Source organism: Salvelinus namaycush, unplaced genomic scaffold (genome assembly GCF_016432855.1).
Source record: "Salvelinus namaycush isolate Seneca unplaced genomic scaffold, SaNama_1.0 Scaffold427, whole genome shotgun sequence".
Classification (NCBI taxonomy): Eukaryota; Metazoa; Chordata; class Actinopteri; order Salmoniformes; family Salmonidae; genus Salvelinus; species Salvelinus namaycush.
In genome coordinates, this window is record NW_024061117.1 from 73,616 (window position 1) to 93,906 (window position 20,291).

General features: G+C 43.1%; 1 protein-coding gene across 1 annotated transcript in view; it reads left to right on the top strand.

Moving 5' to 3' along the window:
• Positions 1-2,609: 2,609 nt before the first annotated feature.
• Positions 2,610-20,291, top strand: part of LOC120041260 (semaphorin-7A-like) — a 51,539-nt gene continuing 33,857 nt past the window's right edge. Inside the window, exons 1-3 of the mRNA XM_038986195.1 lie at positions 2,610-3,817; positions 11,739-11,881; positions 13,077-13,118. Of these exons, the coding sequence (XP_038842123.1) occupies positions 3,733-3,817; positions 11,739-11,881; positions 13,077-13,118 (270 nt within the window). The 5' untranslated portion in view covers positions 2,610-3,732. The remainder of the gene's footprint in view (positions 3,818-11,738; positions 11,882-13,076; positions 13,119-20,291) is intronic.

Sequence of the window (20,291 nt, forward strand, 5' to 3'; positions counted from 1 at the left end):
CTGAAACCACTCCACCTGGAATAAACAACATTATGGGACTGAAACCACTCCACCTGGAATAAACAACATTATGGGACTGAAACCATTCCACCTGGAATAAACAACATTATGAGACTGAAACCATTCCACCTGGAATAAACAACATTATGGGACTGAAACCACTCCACCTGGAATAAACAACATTATGGGACTGAAACCACTCCACCTGGAATAAACAACATTATGAGACTGAAACCACCTGGAATAAACAACATTATGAGACTGAAACCACTCCACCTGGAATAAACAACATTATGAGACTGAAACCACTCCACCTGGAATAAACAACAATATTGGACTGAAACCACTCCACCTGGAATAAACAACATTATGGGACTGAAACAACTCCACCTGGAATAAAGAACATTATGAGACTGAAACCACCTGGAATAAACAACATTATGACACTGAAACCACTCCACCTGGAATAAACAACATTATGAGACTGAAACCACTCCACCTGGAATAAACAACAATATGGGACTGAAACCACTCCACCTGGAATAAACAACATTATGGGACTGAAACAACTCCACCTGGAATAAAGAACATTATGAGACTGAAACCACCTGGAATAAACAACATTATGAGACTGAAACCACTCCACCTGGAATAAACAACATTATGAGACTGAAACCACTCCACCTGGAATAAACAACATTATGGGACTGAAACCACTCCACCTGGAATAAACAACATTATGGGACTGAAACCACTCCACCTGGAATAAACAACATTATGAGACTGAAACCATTCCACCTGGAATAAACAACATTATGGGACTGAAACCACTCCACCTGGAATAAACAACATTATGACACTGAGACCACTCCACCTGGAATAAACAACATTATGACACTGAAACCACTCCACCTGGAATAAACAACAGTATGGGACTGAAACCACCTGGAATAAACAACATTATGAGACTGAAACCACTCCACCTGGAATAAACAACATTATGGGACTGAAACCACTCCACCTGGAATAAACAACATTATGAGACTGAAACCACCTGGAATAAACAACATTATGAGACTGAAACCACTCCACCTGGAATAAACAACATTATGAGACTGAAACCACTCCACCTGGAATAAACAACAATATTGGACTGAAACCACTCCACCTGGAATAAACAACATTATGGGACTGAAACAACTCCACCTGGAATAAAGAACATTATGAGACTGAAACCACCTGGAATAAACAACATTATGACACTGAAACCACTCCACCTGGAATAAACAACATTATGAGACTGAAACCACTCCACCTGGAATAAACAACAATATGGGACTGAAACCACTCCACCTGGAATAAACAACATTATGGGACTGAAACAACTCCACCTGGAATAAAGAACATTATGAGACTGAAACCACCTGGAATAAACAACATTATGAGACTGAAACCACTCCACCTGGAATAAACAACATTATGAGACTGAAACCACTCCACCTGGAATAAACAACATTATGGGACTGAAACCACTCCACCTGGAATAAACAACATTATGGGACTGAAACCACTCCACCTGGAATAAACAACATTATGAGACTGAAACCATTCCACCTGGAATAAACAACATTATGGGACTGAAACCACTCCACCTGGAATAAACAACATTATGACACTGAGACCACTCCACCTGGAATAAACAACATTATGACACTGAAACCACTCCACCTGGAATAAACAACAATATGGGACTGAAACCATTCCACCTGAAATAAACAACATTATGGGACTGAAACCATTCCACCTGGAATAAACAACATTATGAGACTGAAACCACTCCACCTGAAATAAACAACATTATGAGACTGAAACCACTCCACCTGGAATAAACAACATTATGGGACTGAAACCACTCCACCTGGAATAAACAACATTATTCCACCATTTTATTATTTAACTATGCAAGTCAGTTAAGAGCAAATCCATATTTACTTCTGAGATGTTTGACAGTTCAAAACGATTTTCCTAGTCTGAGCACTTTTTTTCCGAGTTCCCAGTTGTCTTGAACGCACCGAAGTCTGAAGTTTGAAACGCGGCATAAGATGGTTAAAATCATAGTCTATGCATTGTCTCCTCTGCCCAGATGCTGGTTCAATGTGTAGCTAGCTAGCTAAACTTACTATTTTTGCCAAAGTGCAGTTTTCAGGAAGAACACTTTAATTCAAAGATGGTGGATAAATAAGATGATTTACTCAGGCCGTTTACCACTGAACAAAAATGGTCAAGGTTCCTGTCTGTATAGGTGGGCATTTCCTCTCTCATGTTGAGCATGCTTTCTGTTCCTCCACGATATCTGGCTTCCAGCTGGCTCTGGTCTACTGATTGAGGGAGTTATTTTACGCTCAGTTATTGGGGCAAAGCGGGGAAGGGGGAGCTCCCTTCACAAATCAAACAGTAATCTAAGAACTCGTTTTTATTGGGAAGGCAGATAAAGCGTTTTTATCAAAAGCAATCACATGTGAATACACCGAATCCTACTAATTACTACACAATTAATGTTACATTTGTTTTGAGCCGACTTCGCCGTCTGACAGAGCAGGGCACCTTCGTCACACCAGGGAGGCAGTCTGATTCCTAATGCAATCAACTTTAAACTGGTGCAAAACATGCTTTAACGGGCGGCGAGAATGATCGAATCGTGTCCTCCCACCCGCCCGACCAAATAAAATGAGGGAGTGGGGTGTCTCGCTTTCTCTGCGGTCTTTGTTTAGTTTCCCTGGCAACAAACAGCAGGCTAGCTAGCTAGCAGACGTTATCAACTGATTGTTTTTAGCCGTCTAGCTTTTCTTGTCTTGGTCTAATCCAGACGGATCTATCAAACACTCAGCTGTAGCTAACTAGTAATGGCAGGCAACGACATGTGCACATTGGCTCACCTTATCGAAATAAAACCAAGATAGACATATAAGGTTTTTATTTTAGGAGTAACGTTATATTTGTAAAGTAATGGTAGTTCATTTAAAAGTGTTTTATTTTAGTAGTAGCGTTAGATTTGTAATGTGATGGTAGTTATTTTAGAAGTGTTTTATTTTAGTAGTAGCGTTAGATTTGTAATGTGATGGTAGTTCATTTAAAAGTGTTTTATTTTAGTAGTAATGTTATATTTGTAATGTGATGGTAGTTATTTTAGAAGTGTTTTATTTTAGTAGTAGCGTTAGATTTGTAATGTGATGGTAGTTATTTTAAAAGTGTTTTATTTTAGTAGTAGCGTTAGATTTGTAATGTAATGGTAGTTCATTTAAAAGTGTTTTATTTTAGTAATAGCGTTAGATTTGTAATGTGATGGTAGTTATTTTAAAAGTGTTTTATTTTAGTAGTAGCGTTAGATTTGTAAAGTGATGGTAGTTCATTTAAAAGTGTTTTATTTTAGTAGTAGCGTTAGATTTGTAATGTGATGGTAGTTATTTTAGAAGTGTTTTATTTTAGTAGTAGCTTAGATTTATAACCTGGAGTGGAGGCGGGTCAGGTTTACAAGCGCACACACTCTGGGGCGGAGTTGTGTACACCGTCGGCGCTGAGTCTGTTATTTCCCAGTGTACGTGATGAACGCAGAGGAGACGGACAGCAACGCATTCAGTTCAACGTTCATCATGATTCCAACGCTTGAGACATTGCCGTCATGGCAACACCAATGAATTCTTTTGAGTAATTTGACCGCAAATCAAAGCAAAAATGAAATTGCTTGTTTTTCTTGCTTTGATTAATTTTCCATTTACCCGAGGTGTGAGGGATATACCGAGACTAATCTTGAGACAAGGTAAATACATGTACTCTGTGACTGCTGTACACTACACCTGTTCTTTAACAGTAACAATTTTGCAACAAAGGCTATCAAGTCTGATTCAGTGTCAATAATATAATTATAATAATGTATTACCGTTGTAAAGCGATTTTCATTATACAAGAATAATCTCAAAGTGCAAAAAAATCTAAACATTTTTAATAAAAAAAAAAAGATATATATATATCTAACCATATCATAAAAGCAACAATCAAAGTCTAGGAGGAAGGGTAATCAGATTAAGATGAATCCTAACCCAATGTGTCTAACCCCAATTAAACATCAAGTGTTTGAGCTACAAAACTTAACTGGGGTTGAGCTAGAGCTGTGTTTGTGAGACAAGAGGTCCTTCTACATAGAAGACCATAGGTGATCCCAGGGGATAGTGTCTATAATACTGTAAAGGGTTCTTCTACATAGGAGATCCCAGGGGATAGTGTCTATAATACTGTAAAGGGTCCTTCTACATAGAAGACCATAGGAGATCCCAGGACAAAGTGTCTATATTGCTGTAATAAGTTCGCATAGTTGCTGTCACAAACGCCACACAGTTGTCGCTGACTAGTTGGATATTATTTTCCCACGGGGAATACCATTTCTGTACTTACAGTATTCATATAAATTCATTTTTATCAGGTTTTTGCTTTGGCTGACCTTATTTTTAAAAAATATTGATATTTGTCAATAAAACTCATGAATGCAACTGTTTATGTAAAATAGTTTTGTGTTCTTCTTGTAGCCCTGGTTGTCCTAAAAGAAACCGGTAAAACACTTCATTGTGAGGCTAAAAATAAGGGCTGAACATGCAGATAAATGAAGAGCAGATTTTGGGACTGATAGGGTTAAGGCCTACTTTAACCCTCTAGAGTGGATGTCCGCACCCTTCCGTAAATCTAATTAGCATAATAAAAACATCCCCATTAAAAATCTGTCAAGTTAAACTAGAGATAATCTGTCAGGTTAAAATAGAGATAATCTGTCAGGTTAAAATAGAGATAATCTGTCAGGTTAAACTAGAGATAATCTGTCAGGTTAAACTAGAGATAATCTGTCAGGTTAAACTAGAGATAATCTGTCAGGTTAAGATAGAGAGAGATATCTATCCACCACATCCGCCGATGTCGCACTTCCGCATCTGCGTTGAAAGGTGACAGAGCTGGAGCGGCGTTTGTCAGACCATGAGAAATACGAAAAATCGGTGTTCTCACGAAATTGTCTGTTGCGTCTGAACGGTTACACAATATTATGAGGGAGAGAGAAAGAGAGAGAGCATACTGAAATTCACACAGGACACCGGATAAGACAGGATAAATACTCCAGAAATAACAGACTGACCCTAGCCCCCCGACACACACACTTTTGCAGCATAAATACTGGAGGCTGAGACAGGATGGTTTGGGAGACACTGTGGCCCAGTCTGACGATACCAGGGCCAACCAGGCAGGATATAACCCCACCCACTTTGCCAAAGCACAGCCCCAACACCACTAGAGAGATAGCTTCAAACCATCAATTTACTACCCTGAGACAAGGCTGAGTATAGCCCACAAAGATCTCCCCAACCACACGAACCCAAGAAGGGCGCCAACCCAGACAGGAATATCACATCAGTGACTCAACCCACTCAAGTGACGCACCCCACCTAGGGACGGCATGAAAGAGCACCAGTAAGCCAGTGACTCAGCCCCTGTAATAGGGTTAGAGGCAGAGAATCCCAGTGGATAGAGGGGAACCGGCCAGGCAGAGACATCAAGGGTGGTTCGTTGCTCCAATGCCTTTCCGTTCACCTTCACACTCCTGGGCCAGACTACACGCAATCATAGGACCTACTGAAGAGATGAGTCTTCAATAAAGACTTAAAGGTTGAGACCGAGTCTGCGTCTCTCACATGGATAGGCAGACCATTCCATTAAAATGGAGCTCTATAGGAGAAAGCCCTGCCTCCAGCTGTTTGCTTAGAAATTCTAGGGACAATTAGGACGCCTGCGTCTTGTGACCGTAGCGTATGTGTAGGTACTGTATGTACGGCAGGACCAAACCAGAGAGATAGGTAGGAGCAAGCCCATGCAATGCTTTGTAGGTTGGCAGTAAAAGCTTGAAATCAGCCCTAGCCTTAACAGGAAGCCAGTGTGGAGAGGCTAGCACTGAAGTAATATGATCAAATTTTTGGGATCTAGTCAAGTTTCTAGCAGCCGTGTTTAGCACTAACTGAAGTTTATTTAGTGCTTTATCCAGGTAGCCGGAAAGTAGAACATTGCAGTAGTCTAATCTAGAAGTAACAAAAGCATGGATTAATTTTTCAGCATCATTTTTGGACAGAAAGTTTCAGATTTTTTCCATGTTACGATGGAAAAACACTGTCCTTGAAACAGTCTTGATATGTTCGTCAAAAGCGAGATCATGTTCCAGAGTAACGTCGAGGTCCTTCACAGTTTTATTTGACACGACTGTACAACCATCAAGATGAATTGTCAGATTCAACAGAAGATATCTTTGTTTCTTGGGACCTAGAACTAGCATCTCTGTTTTGTCTGAGTTTAAAAGTAGAACATTTGCTGCCATCCACTTCCTGATGTCTGAAACACAGGCTTCCAGGGAGGGCAAGTTTGGGGCTTCACCATGTTTCATCGAAGTGTACAGCTGTGTGTCGTCCATATAGCTGTGAAAGTTAACATGTTTCCGAATGACATCACCAAGAGGTAAAATATATATCGAAAACATAAAAAACTGAACCTTGAGGAACACCGAAACTTACAGTTGATTTGTCAGAGGACAAACCATTCACAGAGACAAATCTTTCTGACAGATAAGATCTAAACCAGGCCAGAACTTGTCCTTGTAGACCAATTTGGGTTTCCAATCTCTTCAAAAGAATGTGGTAATCGATGGTATCAAAAGCAGCACTACAACACTACTGTAAAGGTGCCATTCATAGATTGAATGGGCAAGACAAAAGATTTAAGTTCCTTTGACCTGGGTATGGTAGTAGTTGCTAGGCGAACCGGTTTGAGTGTGTCAAGAACTACAATGCGTCTGGGTTTTTCACACTCAACAGTTTCCCATGTGCCCGCGTCCCTGTGGAACGCTTTCACACCTTGTAGAGTTCATGACCTGACAAATTGAGGTGCTCCTAATGTTTGTTGCACTCAGTGTAAATATGTAGCCTATTTTAGGGCCCCAACCTGTTTATAAGAAGTTAGGGATGTTTTTCTAACCGTATCACATAACAGTCAGTGAACTCTGCAGAGTCTTGTCTGTGTGCTGGTGATACTCAATGCAGAGAGAGACAGCCAGAGAGACAGCATTATAACTACCACCCAGAGAGACAGCATTATAACTACCACCCAGAGAGACAGCATTAGAACTACCACCCAGAGAGACAGCATTATAACTACCACCCAGAGAGACAGCATTATAACTACCACCCAGAGAGACAGCATTAGAACTACCACCCAGAGAGACAGCATTAGAACTACCACCCAGAGAGACAGCATTAGAACTACCACCCAGAGAGACAGCATTAGAACTACCACCCAGAGAGACAGCATTAGAACTACCACCCAGAGAGACAGCATTAGAACTACCACCCAGAGAGACAGCATTAGAACTACCACCCAGAGAGACAGCATTATAACTACCACCCAGAGAGACAGCATTATAACTACCACCCAGAGAGACAGCATTAGAACGACCACCCAGAGAGACAGCATTAGAACAACCACCCAGAGAGACAGCATTAGAACGACCACCCAGAGAGACAGCATTAGAACTACCACCCAGAGAGACAGCATTAGAACGACCACCCAGAGAGACAGCATTAGAACTACAACCCAGAGAGACAGCATTAGAATTACCACCCAGCGAGACAGCATTAGAATGACCACCCAGAGAGACAGCATTAGAACGACCACCCAGAGAGACAGCATTAGAACGACCACCCAGAGAGACAGCATTAGAACGACCACCCAGAGAGACAGCATTAGAATTACCACCCAGCGAGACAGCATTAGAACTACCACCCAGCGAGACAGCATTAGAACGACCACCCAGAGAGACAGCATTAGAACGACCACCCAGAGAGACAGCATTAGAACGACCACCCAGAGAGACAGCATTAGAACTACCACCCAGAGAGACAGCATTAGAACGACCACCCAGAGAGACAGCATTAGAACTACCACCCAGAGAGACAGCATTAGAACGACCACCCAGAGAGACAGCATTAGAACGACCACCCAGAGAGACAGCATTAGAACGACCACCCAGAGAGACAGCATTAGAACTACCACCCAGAGAGACAGCATTATAACTACCACCCAGAGAGACAGCATTAGAACGACCACCCAGAGAGACAGCATTAGAACTACCACCCAGAGAGACAACATTACAGAATGATATAGCTCAGGACTACAGAATGATAGAGCCCAGGACTACAGAATGATATAGCCCAGGACTACAGAATGATATAGCCCAGGGCTACAGAATGACATAGATCAGGGCTACAGAATGATATAGATCAGGGCTACAGAATGACATAGATCAGGGCTACAGAATGATATAGCATAGGGGTTCAGAATGACATAGCCCAGGGCTACAGAATGATATAGATCAGGGCTACAGAATGACATAGATCAGGGCTACAGAATGATATAGATCAGGGCTACAGAATGATATAGATCAGGGCTACAGAATGACATAGATCAGGGCTACAGAATGATATAGCTCAGGGCTACAGAATGATATAGCCCAGGGCTACAGAATGATATAGATCAGGGCTACAGAATGGCATAGATCAGGGCTACAGAATGATATAGCTCAGGGCTACAGAATGATATAGCCCAGGGCTACAGAATGATATAGATCAGGGCTACAGAATGACATAGATCAGGGCTACAGAATGATATAGCTCAGGGCTACAGAATGATATAGATCAGGGCTACAGAATGACATAGATCAGGGCTACAGAATGATATAGCACAGGGCTACAGAATGATATAGCCCAGGGCTACAGAATGATATAGCTCAGGGCTACAGAATGATATAGGTCAGGGCTACAGAATGATATAGCACAGGGCTACATAATGATATAGCCCAGGGCTACATAATGATATAGCTCAGGGCTACAGAATGATATAGCCCAGGGCTACAGAATGATATAGGTCAGGGCTACAGAATGATATAGCACAGGGATACAGAATGATATAGCCCAGGGCTACATAATGATATAGCTCAGGGCTACAGAATGATATAGCCCAGGGCTACAGAATGATATAGCTCAGGGCTACAGAATGATATAGCTCAGGGCTACATAATGATATAGCCCAGGGCTACATAATGATATAGCTCAGGGCTACTTTATTCTACTTGGTGACATGAAATTACAAGAACTTCACATGAGGACTTTAACCTTATGTCATTCAATGGCCCGTTTCATTCAAAGAAAGAATTAGCCTAACCCTAAATGGAAAGGAATTAGCCTAACGCTAAATGGAAAGGAATTAGCCTAACCCTAAATGGAAAGGATATAGCCTAACGCTAAATGGAAAGGAATTAGCCTAACCCTAAATGGAAAGGAATTAGCCTAACCCTAAATTGAAAGAATTAGCCTAACCCTAAATGGAAAGAATTAGCCTAACCCTAAATGGAAAAGAATTAGCCTAACCCTAAATGGAAAGGAATTAGCCTAACGCTAAATGGAAAGGAATTAGCCTAACCCTAAATGGAAAGGAATTAGCCTAACCCTAAATGGAAAGGAATTAGCCTAGCCCTAAATGGAAAGGAATTAGCCTAACCCTAAATGGAAAGGAATTAGCCTAACGCTAAATAGAAAGGAATTAGCCTAACCCTAAATGGAAAGGAATTAGCCTAACCCTAAATGGAAGGAATTAGCCTAACCCTAAATGGAAAGGAATTAGCCTAACGCTAAATGGAAAGGAATTAGCCTAACCCTAAATGGAAAGGAATTAGCCTAACCCTAAATGGAAAGAATTACCCTAACGCTAAATGGAAAGGAATTAGCCTAACCCTAAATGGAAAGGAATTAGCCTAACGCTAAATGGAAAGGAATTAGCCTAACCCTAAATGGAAAGGAATTAGCCTAACCCTAAATGGAAAGGAATTAGCCTAGCCCTAAATGGAAAGGAATTAGCCTAACCCTAAATGGAAAGGAATTAGCCTAACGCTAAATAGAAAGGAATTAGCCTAACCCTAAATGGAAAGGAATTAGCCTAACCCTAAATGGAAGGAATTAGCCTAACCCTAAATGGAAAGGAATTAGCCTAACGCTAAATGGAAAGGAATTAGCCTAACCCTAAATGGAAAGGAATTAGCCTAACCCTAAATGGAAAGAATTACCCTAACGCTAAATGGAAAGGAATTAGCCTAACCCTAAATGGAAGGAATTAGCCTAACCCTAAATGGAAAGGAATTAGCCTAACGCTAAATGGAAAGGAATTAGCCTAACCCTAAATGGAAAGGAATTAGCCTAACCCTAAATGGAAAGGAATTAGCCTAACGCTAAATGGAAAGGAATTAGCCTAACCCTAAATGGAAAGGAATTAGCCTAACCCTAAATGGAAGGAATTAGCCTAACCCTAAATGGAAAGAATTACCCTAACCCTAAATGGAAAGGAATTAGCCTAACGCTAAATGGAAAGGAATTAGCCTAATGCTAAATGGAAAGAATTACCCTAACGCTAAATGGAAAGGAATTAGCCTAACGCTAAATGGAAAGGAATTAGCCTAACGCTAAATGGAAAGGAATTAGCCTAACGCTAAATGGAAAGGAATTAGCCTAACCCTAAATGGAAAGGAATTAGCCTAACGCTAAATGGAAAGAATTAGCCTAACCCTAAATGGAAAGGAATTAGCCTAACCCTAAATGGAAACAATTAGCCTAACCCTAAATGGAAGGAATTAGCCTAGCCCTAAATGGAAAGGAATTAGCCTAACCCTAAATGGAAAGGAATTAGCCTAACCCTAAATGGAAACAATTAGCCTAACCCTAAATGGAAGGAATTAGCCTAACCCTAAATGGAAAGGAATTAGCCTAACCCTAAATGGAAACAATTAGCCTAACCCTAAATGAAAGGAATTAGCCTAACCCTAAATGGAAAGGAATTAGCCTAACCCTAAATGGAAGGAATTAGCCTAACCCTAAATGGAAAGAATTAGCCTAACCCTAAATTGAAAGGAATTAGCCTAACCCTAAATGGAAACAATTAGCCTAACCCTAAATGGAAGGAATTAGCCTAACCCTAAATGGAAGGAATTAGCCTAACCCTAAATGGAAGGAATTAGCCTAACCCTAAATGGAAAGGAATTAGCCTAACCCTAAATGGAAGGAATTAGCCTAACCCTAAATGGAAGGAATTAGCCTAACCCTAAATGGAAGGAATTAGCCTAACCCTAAATGGAAGGAATTAGCCTAACCCTAAATGGAAGGAATTAGCCTAACCCTAAATGGAAGGAATTAGCCTAGCCTAATAAGATAATTCAACAGAATGTCACACTGCGTGGGATGACTGCGTAAGGTCTACATGATGACTTCAATAGTATGTGAAACGAATAACGATGCTACTTGACTCTGTAGAATGACACTGTATGACGATGATGATGCCTTCCATCATATGTGTGTGAAATGAATAGTGCCACACGGACGTAAAAAAACAGCGCTACTGTATAGACATCTACCCACAAAATATTATGGACAAAAGTTTTGTTCTTTTTCATTTCTTCAAATGTACATTCTTGCTTTGTCGCCATTTTGTTTTCTGAAGCCTTCTATTGTACCCAGAGAAATATAATTACCAATTGTAAATAATAGCTAATGCAGCTTATTCTTTCTATGACTGTGCCTCCATTCAGCTCCATAACGTTTCCATTCCTCCCTCCCCAGACAAACTAGGCGACAGGCTGGATTATAACATTACTCAGAACCACACCGTCTTCTTCTTCCACCCAGAAGACGGCGATGAGCTGTATGTTGGAGGCACAGACTTTGTCTTTCAGATTGATGTGGAGTACTGTCGAATCGTAGAGGTTTGTACACACAGTCACTGTTCCCTTTCCTACCCTTTGAGATATGTAATAGCCATTTGGGTTTGCTACAAAAGCCAGACATTTAATTATAACGTCAATGCCACAGCAGGCTACATCTCAACAGTAGACATCTCAGAGCTATTATTGGCTGAAGGACGTGGCATTCGGACAATGGGCATGTCAGCCTCACCGTCAGCACTTGCTGATTTAACGATTCAGTGGACAAAAGACAGAACGGTCAACATGAATTGAAACAATGTCGATGATATCCAGGCTGGAACAAGCTAGTTTATGCTATGAAACAGAACACAGTCAGGATACCAGGCTGGAACAAGCTAGTTTATGCTATGAAACAGAACACAGTCAGGATACCAGGCTGGAACAAGCTAGTTTATGCTATGAAACAGAACACAGTCAGGATACCAGGCTGGAACAAGCTAGTTTATGCTATGAAACAGAACACAGTCAGGATACCAGGCTGGAACAAGCTAGTTTATGCTATGAAACAGAACACAGTCAGGATACCAGGCTGGAACAAGCTAGTTTATGCTATGAAACAGAACACAGTCAGGATGATATCCAGGCTGGAACAAGCTAGTTTATGCTATGAAACAGAACACAGTCAGGATGATATCCAGGCTGGAACAAGCTAGTTTATGCTATGAAACAGAACACAGTCAGGATGATATCCAGGCTGGAACAAGCTAGTTTATGAAACAGAACACAGTCAGGATAAGCCTGTCATCACATAGGCAGGTTTCAGTTTCAATCAAATTTCACAAAAAAATGTATTTTATAAAGCCTTTTTTTACATCAGCAGTTGTAAGTGCTTTACAGATACCCAGCCTGCAACCCCAACGAGCAGTCCGTGCAGAGACATAAGCACATTTAGTTATATTAACAACGGTAGGAGGAATGTTTATTTTCAAGCTGAAAATACTGTGTTTTCTGGTATTATGGGAATAAACGCTGGTATCTCAAATATTTACGCCGGTGGCCAAGTTAGTTGGCTCTTAAAATCAGGATACTGATATGAAAGTCATGCATTCCTCTTGAGTTAAAGCAATAACCTGGATATCTGTTGGTTGACAGTATGAAAAGCTCCTGATTCAGACGAAGCAGAGCCATGTACAGCTCTGAGGCAGGGAAGGTACAACTGGGGAATGTTTTCTCAATCATGTCTTTTGTTCTGCAGTTCTTCCCACTCGGCACGACAGGTGGACAGACCTGTGGAGAGGTGAGTAAATCCACATACAGGGCCTTCAGAAAGTATTCCTATCTCTTGACTTATTCCATATTTTCTTCTCACCCATATACACACGACACACTATACACTATACACACTATACACACTATACGCTATACCTCATATTGACAAAGTGAAAATATGTTTCTTTGAAATTTTGGATTTTTTTTTGAAAATGAAATACAGAAATATCACATTTTTTATAAGTATTCACATCCCTGAGTCAATACTTTGTAGAAACACCTTTGGCAGCGTTTACAGTTGTGAGTCTTTCTGGGTAAGTCTCTAAGATTGAATTGTGCAATATTTGCCCATTATTATTTTCAAAATTCTTCAAGCTCTGTCAAATTGGTTGTTGATCATTGCTAGACAACACTTTTCAGGTCTTGCCATAGAATTTCAAGTAGATTTAAGTCAAAACTGTAACTCGGGCATGCAGGAACGTTCACTAACTTCTTGGTAAGCAACTCCAGTGTAGATTTAGCCTTGTGTTCCTGCTGAAAGGGGAATTCATCTCCCAGTGTCTGGTAGAAAGCAGACTGAACCAGGTTTTCCTCTAGGATTTTTCCTGTGCTTAGCTCCATTCTATTTATTTTTTTATCCTGAAAAACTCCCCAGTCCTTAACGACTACAAGCATACCCATAACATGATGCAGCCACGGCTATGTTTGAAAATATGGAGTGTGGTACTCAGTAATGTGTTGTATGAATTTTGCCCAAAACATAACACTTTATATTCAAGGACAAAAAAGTCAGTTGCTTTGCCACATTTTTTGCAGTATAACTTTAGTGCGTTGTTGCAAACCTGGATGCATGTTTTGGAATATTTGTATTATTCTGTATAAACTGACAGGTTATAAATCAACAATTTAAATTGTAAATAAAACAATATTAACTGACAGGTTTATATTGAAAGTTGACAACAGCCTGATTCATATTAGTGTCTACTAGAAGTATTTAGAGACTTCCTCAGGGTCAGAGGATCAGCACTAAGCATGGAAATACACACACAACTCATTTTAATCAGACTGAGAATAGATATGGTTCCATTTCCCCCCCGTCTGTCTGAATAATATTTAATCTTTCCATTTCCCCCCGTCTGTCTGAATAATATTTAATCTTTGATCTCATTTACCCTTCAACATTACTAGCCCTGGAGCTGAGTGCAAAGTGTGCCTGTGTGACTGTTGTCTATTTAATATGGTCATGTTTGAATTGTATCTATCCATATTAATATGATTGATTGATTTCATTATAATGTCATGCGTCTGCATGATGCCCAGCCCACATTGTGGGTGAGTTTCACCAACATGGATTAACTCTTAAACTGGTTTAAATCAAGGTTTATCTATTCATCTTGTTGCACCAAATTTTAAACCTAGTTTTAAATTAATCCTAGTTAAATTAAATCCTTCCTCTAATATAAATTTAGTTTTCACTTTAAACCTAGATTAATTTTAAGCCTGTTGCTCAATAAAACATGTTTTACTTAGATTGGAGATTAATTCTAAACTGCCACTTGAGGTGGTTTAACAGATAAAATGTACTGTGGAGAGACCAAAACGACAGAGTTCCTCAGAGAATAATTAGAGACCGGTTGAATCCTGTTGAGTTTCATGATAACGGTGAGTTTTCAAGGAGAAACGCCGCTTCTCCAAGGACTCTGTAATGCAACTGGGCAGAAAGGTTGGACCAACCATTAAGCATGGGAGTGATAGGAACGAGGCTGTACCTCCCACTACTGCAGCTCCTGGTGACCCTACGGTTCTATATAACTGGATGTTTCCAGATGGTGGATGAGGACCTTTCTGGACTTCACAAGTCAACCGTCTGCAGGATTGTAGTCAGAGGGTCCAGTGATATTGCCGGTCTGAAGAGTCAGTACATCAGGTTCAGCCCTACAGAGGAAACAGCAGCTGGATGTTTACAGGAGAGCTAGATTCCCAGGTGTACTAGGGGCAATAGACTGTTCACACATTCCTATTCCCAACCCTGGTGGTGAGAATGGAGAACTATTCTGTAATCGGAAAGGTTACTGCTCCATCAACGTGCAGCCTGTTTGTGATGTCAAAGGTCAGCTCACCAACATCCTAGCTAGATGGCCAGGATCCAGCCATGACAGCAGAATCTTTGACAATAGTCGTCTGTGTGAAATGCTGGAAAGGAGGGCGTATGAAGGCCACCTACTAGGTGACAATGGATATGCCTGTCTTGGGTACCTTATGACTCCCCTTTTAAACCCCCAGACAAATGAAGAGAGAGAGAACACAACCACTCATATCCTGACAAGAGGTCTCATAGAGAGAGAGAATAGACCACCTCTCATATCCTGACAAGAGATCTCATAGAGAGAGAATAGACCACCTCTCATATCCTGACAAGAGCTCTCATAGAGAGAGAATAGACCACCTCTCATATCCTGACAAAAGCTCTCATAGAGAGAGAATAGACCACCTCTCATATCCTGACAAGAGCTCTCATAGAGAGAGAATAGACCACCTCTCATATCCTGACAAGAGCTCTCATAGAGAGAGAATAGACCACCTCTCATATCCTGACAAGAGCTCTCATAGAGAGTTTTTGGAGTGTGGAACAAAAGATCCCCCTGCCTAAAGGCTCTGCACGAAGATGGACACTACACTGACCATCATTACTGCAGTTGCGGTTCTGTATAACTTTGGCAAGAGACAAGGAGACGATCTACCTGAGGAGGCTGAGGAGGACCTACCTGAGGAGACTGAGGAGGACCTACCTGAGGAGACTGAGGAGGACCTACCTGAGGAGACTGAGGAGGACCTACCTGAGGAGACTGAGGAGGACCTACCTGAGGAGGCTGAGGAGGACCTGCCTGAGGAGGCTGAGGAGGACCTACCTGAGGAGACTGAGGAGGACGTACCTGAGGAGGACCTACCTGAGGAGACTGAGGAGGACCTACCTGAGGAGGCTGAGGAGGACCTACCTGAGGAGACTGAGGAGGACCTACCTGAGGAGACTGAGGAGGACCTACCTGAGGAGACTGAGGAGGACCTACCTGAGGAGACTGAGGAGGACCTACCTGAGGAGGCTGAGGAGGACCTACCTGAGGAGGCTGAGGAGGACCTACCTGAGGAGGCTGAGGAGGACCTACCTGAGGAGGACCTACCTGAGGAGGTTGAGGAGGACCTACCTGAGGAGGACCTACCTGAGGAGACTGAAGAGGACCTACCTGAGGAGACTAAGGAGGACCTACCTGAGGAGACTGAGGAGGACCTACCTGAGGAGACTGAGGAGGACCTACCTGAGGAGACTGAGGAGGACCTACCTGAGGAGACTGAGGAGGACCTACCTGAGGAGACTGAGGAGGACCTACCTGAGGAGACTGAGGAGGACCTACCTGAGGAGGCTGAGGAGGACCTACCTGAGGAGGCTGAGGAGGACCTACCTGAGGAGGCTGAGGAGGACCTACCTGAGGAGGACCTACCTGAGGAGGTTGAGGAGGACCTACCTGAGGAGGACCTACCTGAGGAGACTGAAGAGGACCTACCTGAGGAGACTAAGGAGGACCTACCTGAGGAGACTGAGGAGGACCTACCTGAGGAGACTGAGGAGGACCTACCTGAGGAGACTGAGGAGGACCTACCTGAGGAGGTTGAGGAGGACCTACCTGAGGAGGCTGAGGAGGACCTACCTGAGGAGGCTGAGGAGGACCTACCTGAGGAGGCTGAGGAGGACCTACCTGAGGAGGCTGAGGAGGACCTACCTGAGGACGACCTACCTGAGGAGACTGAAGAGGACCTACCTGAGGAGACTGAGGAGGACCTGCCTGAGGAGACTGAGGAGGACCTACCTGAGGAGGCTGAGGAGGACCTGCCTGAGGAGACTGAGAGGGACCTACCTGAGGAGACTGAGGAGGACCTACCTGAGGAGACTGAGGAGGACCTACCTGAGGAGACTGAGGAGGACCTACCTGAGGAGACTGAGGAGGACCTGGCTGAGGAGACTGAGGAGGACCTACCTGAGGAGGCTGAGGAGGACCTACCTGAGGAGACTGAAGAGGACCTACCTGAGGAGACTGAGGAGGACCTACCTGAGGAGGACCTGCCTGAGGAGACTGAAGAGGAGCTACTTGAGGAGACTGAGGAGGACCTACCTGAGGAGACTGAGGAGGACCTACCTGAGGAGACTGAGGAGGACCTACCTGAGGAGACTGAGGAGGACCTACCTGAGGAGGCTGAGGAGGACCTACCTGAGGAGGCTGAGGAGGACCTACCTGAGGAGGCTGAGGAGGACCTACCTGAGGAGGCTGAGGAGGACCTACCTGAGGAGGCTGAGGAGGACCTACCTGAGGAGACTGAGGAGGACCTACCTGAGGAGACTGAGGAGGACCTGGCTGAGGAGACTGAGGAGGACCTACCTGAGGAGACTGAGGAGGACCTACCTGAGGAGACTGAAGAGGACCTACCTGAGGAGACTGAGGAGGACCTACCTGAGGAGGACCTGCCTGAGGAGACTGAAGAGGAGCTACTTGAGGAGACTGAGGAGGACCTACCTGAGGAGGCTGAGGAGGACCTACCTGAGGAGGCTGAGGAGGACCTACCTGAGGAGACTGAAGAGGACCTACCTGAGGAGACTGAAGAGGACCTACCTGAGGAGACTGAAGAGGACCTACCTGAGGAGACTGAAGAGGACCTACCTGAGGAGACTGAGGAGGATCTACCTGAGGAGACTGAAGAGGACCTGCCTGAGGAGACTGAGGGGGACCTACCTGAGGAGGACCTGGCTGAGGAGACTGAGGAGGACCTGGCTGAGGAGGACCTACCTGAGGAGGCTGAAGAGGACCTGCCTGAGGAGACTGAAGAGGACCTGCCTGAGGAGACTGAAGAGGACCTACCTGAGGAGGACCTGGCTGAGGAGGACCTACTTGAGGAGACTGAAGAGGACCTGCCTGAGGAGACTGAAGAGGACCTACCTGAGGAGACTGAGGAGGACCTACCTGAGGAGACTGAAGAGGACCTGCCTGAGGAGACTGAAGAGGACCTGCCTGAGGAGACTGAAGAGGACCTACCTGAGGAGACTGAAGAGGACCTGCCTGAGGAGACTGAAGCGGACCTGCCTGAGGAGACTGAAGAGGACCTACCTGAGGAGGACCTGGCTGAGGAGGACCTACCTGAGGAGAATGGAGAAGATGGCCAGGTGCAATATGCTGCTGATGCCAATGAGAATGCTGTCAAGAGAACCTTGATTGAGAACCATTTTGCAGCCTAAGGTGTGTATAATATAACATTGGTATCATGTAAAAAGCTATATTATATTTTGATCGGCACGTACAATTCCTAATTAGTCTATCTATATTCAAATGTATTTATCTCAGTACCATACCGTGTGGAACTGAAAGCACCAGAACACAAGAGTGGGGACAAGACTGGAGGACACCAAACTGCTTGGGAAAGCATTGTTTTAATAAATAAAATATTTTAATAAATAATTGTTTTAATAAATATAAAGATCGGCATTCTTTACACAGTGGGCATTCGTTTCCCTGAAGGAGTTTCTGTTTCTGAATTTGCAGTAGCTCTTTTTGTAAATTCAGGACCTCAATCTGCAGTAGATTTTTCTCTCTCTGTCCAGCTCCAAAACATCAATATGAGCTTGGTTCATGTCAGTTCTGGAGTGTTGCTTGGCCTGTCTGCTGTTTTTGTTGCTGGTCCAAGATCCAGGCACTGCTGTTTCTTCACGGAACAGGGTGTCAGCTCAACTAAAGGGAAGGAAATTAACTCATTATTAGTAGGCTATTTACATGCCCATTTTTTACAACAATTTAATCGGTGTTTATGCTATGCTCTGCCATCGGTACGAATGATGATGTTATGCAACATGCTGTAACGGGCCTTTGTATCTTAGGGTTGTGTTTAATCTTATAGACATGGCATTGTAACTTGTTTCAAAATACGTGTAGAACGGCTTCCTTAAACATGTCATTGAGTTTCTTTGTCTAGGGGTAGTTGATGAGACGAATCCCCCTATAGTTCACTGGGATGTTAGGAGACTAATCCCCCTGTAGTTCACTGGGATGTTAGGAGACTAATCCCTCTATAGTTCACTGGGATGTTAGGAGACTAATCCCCCTATAGTTCACTGGGATGTTAGGAGACTAATCCCCCTATAGTTCACTGGGATGTTAGGAGACTAATCCCCCTATAGTTCACTGGGATGTTAGGAGACTAATCCCCCTATAGTTCACTGGGATGTTAGGAGACTAATCCCCCTATAGTTCACTGGGATGTTAGGAGACTAATCCCCCTATAGTTCACTGGGATGTTAGGAGACTAATCCCCCTATAGTTCACTGGGATGTTAGGAGACTAATCCCTCTATAGTTCACTGGGATGTTAGGACATTAATCCCCCTATAGTTCACTCTTATGTTACGAGACTAATCCCCCTATAGTTCACTGGGATGTTAGGAGACTAATCCCCCTATAGTTCACTGGGATGTTAGGAGACTAATCCCTCTATAGTTCACTGGGATGTTAGGAGACTAATCCCCCTATAGTTCACTGGGATGTTAGGAGACTAATCCCCCTATAGTTCACTGGGATGTTAGGAGACTAATCCCCCTATAGTTCATGGGATGTTAGGAGACTAATCCCCCTATAGTTCACTGGGATGTTAGGAGACTAATCCCTCTATAGTTCACTGTTATGTTAGGAGACTAATCCCCCTATAGTTCACTGGGATGTTAGGAGACTAATCCCCCTATAGTTCACTGGGATGTTAGGAGACTAATCCCCCTATAGTTCACTGGGATGTTAGGAGACTAATCCCCCTATAGTTCACTGGGATGTTAGGAGACTAATCTCCCTATAGTTCACTGGGATGTTAGGAGACTAATCCCCCTATAGTTCACTGGGATGTTAGGAGACTAATCCCCCTATAGTTCACTGTTATGTTAGGAGACTAATCCCCCTCTAGTTCACTGGGGTGTTAGGAGACTAATCCCCCTATAGTTCACTGGGATGTTAGGAGACTAATCCCCCTATAGTTCACTGGGATGTTAGGAGACTAATCCCCCTATAGTTCACTGGGATGTTAGGAGACTAATCCCCCTATAGTTCACTGGGATGTTAGGAGACTAATCCCCCTATAGTTCACTGGGATGTTAGGAGACCCCTGTAGTTCATTGGGAT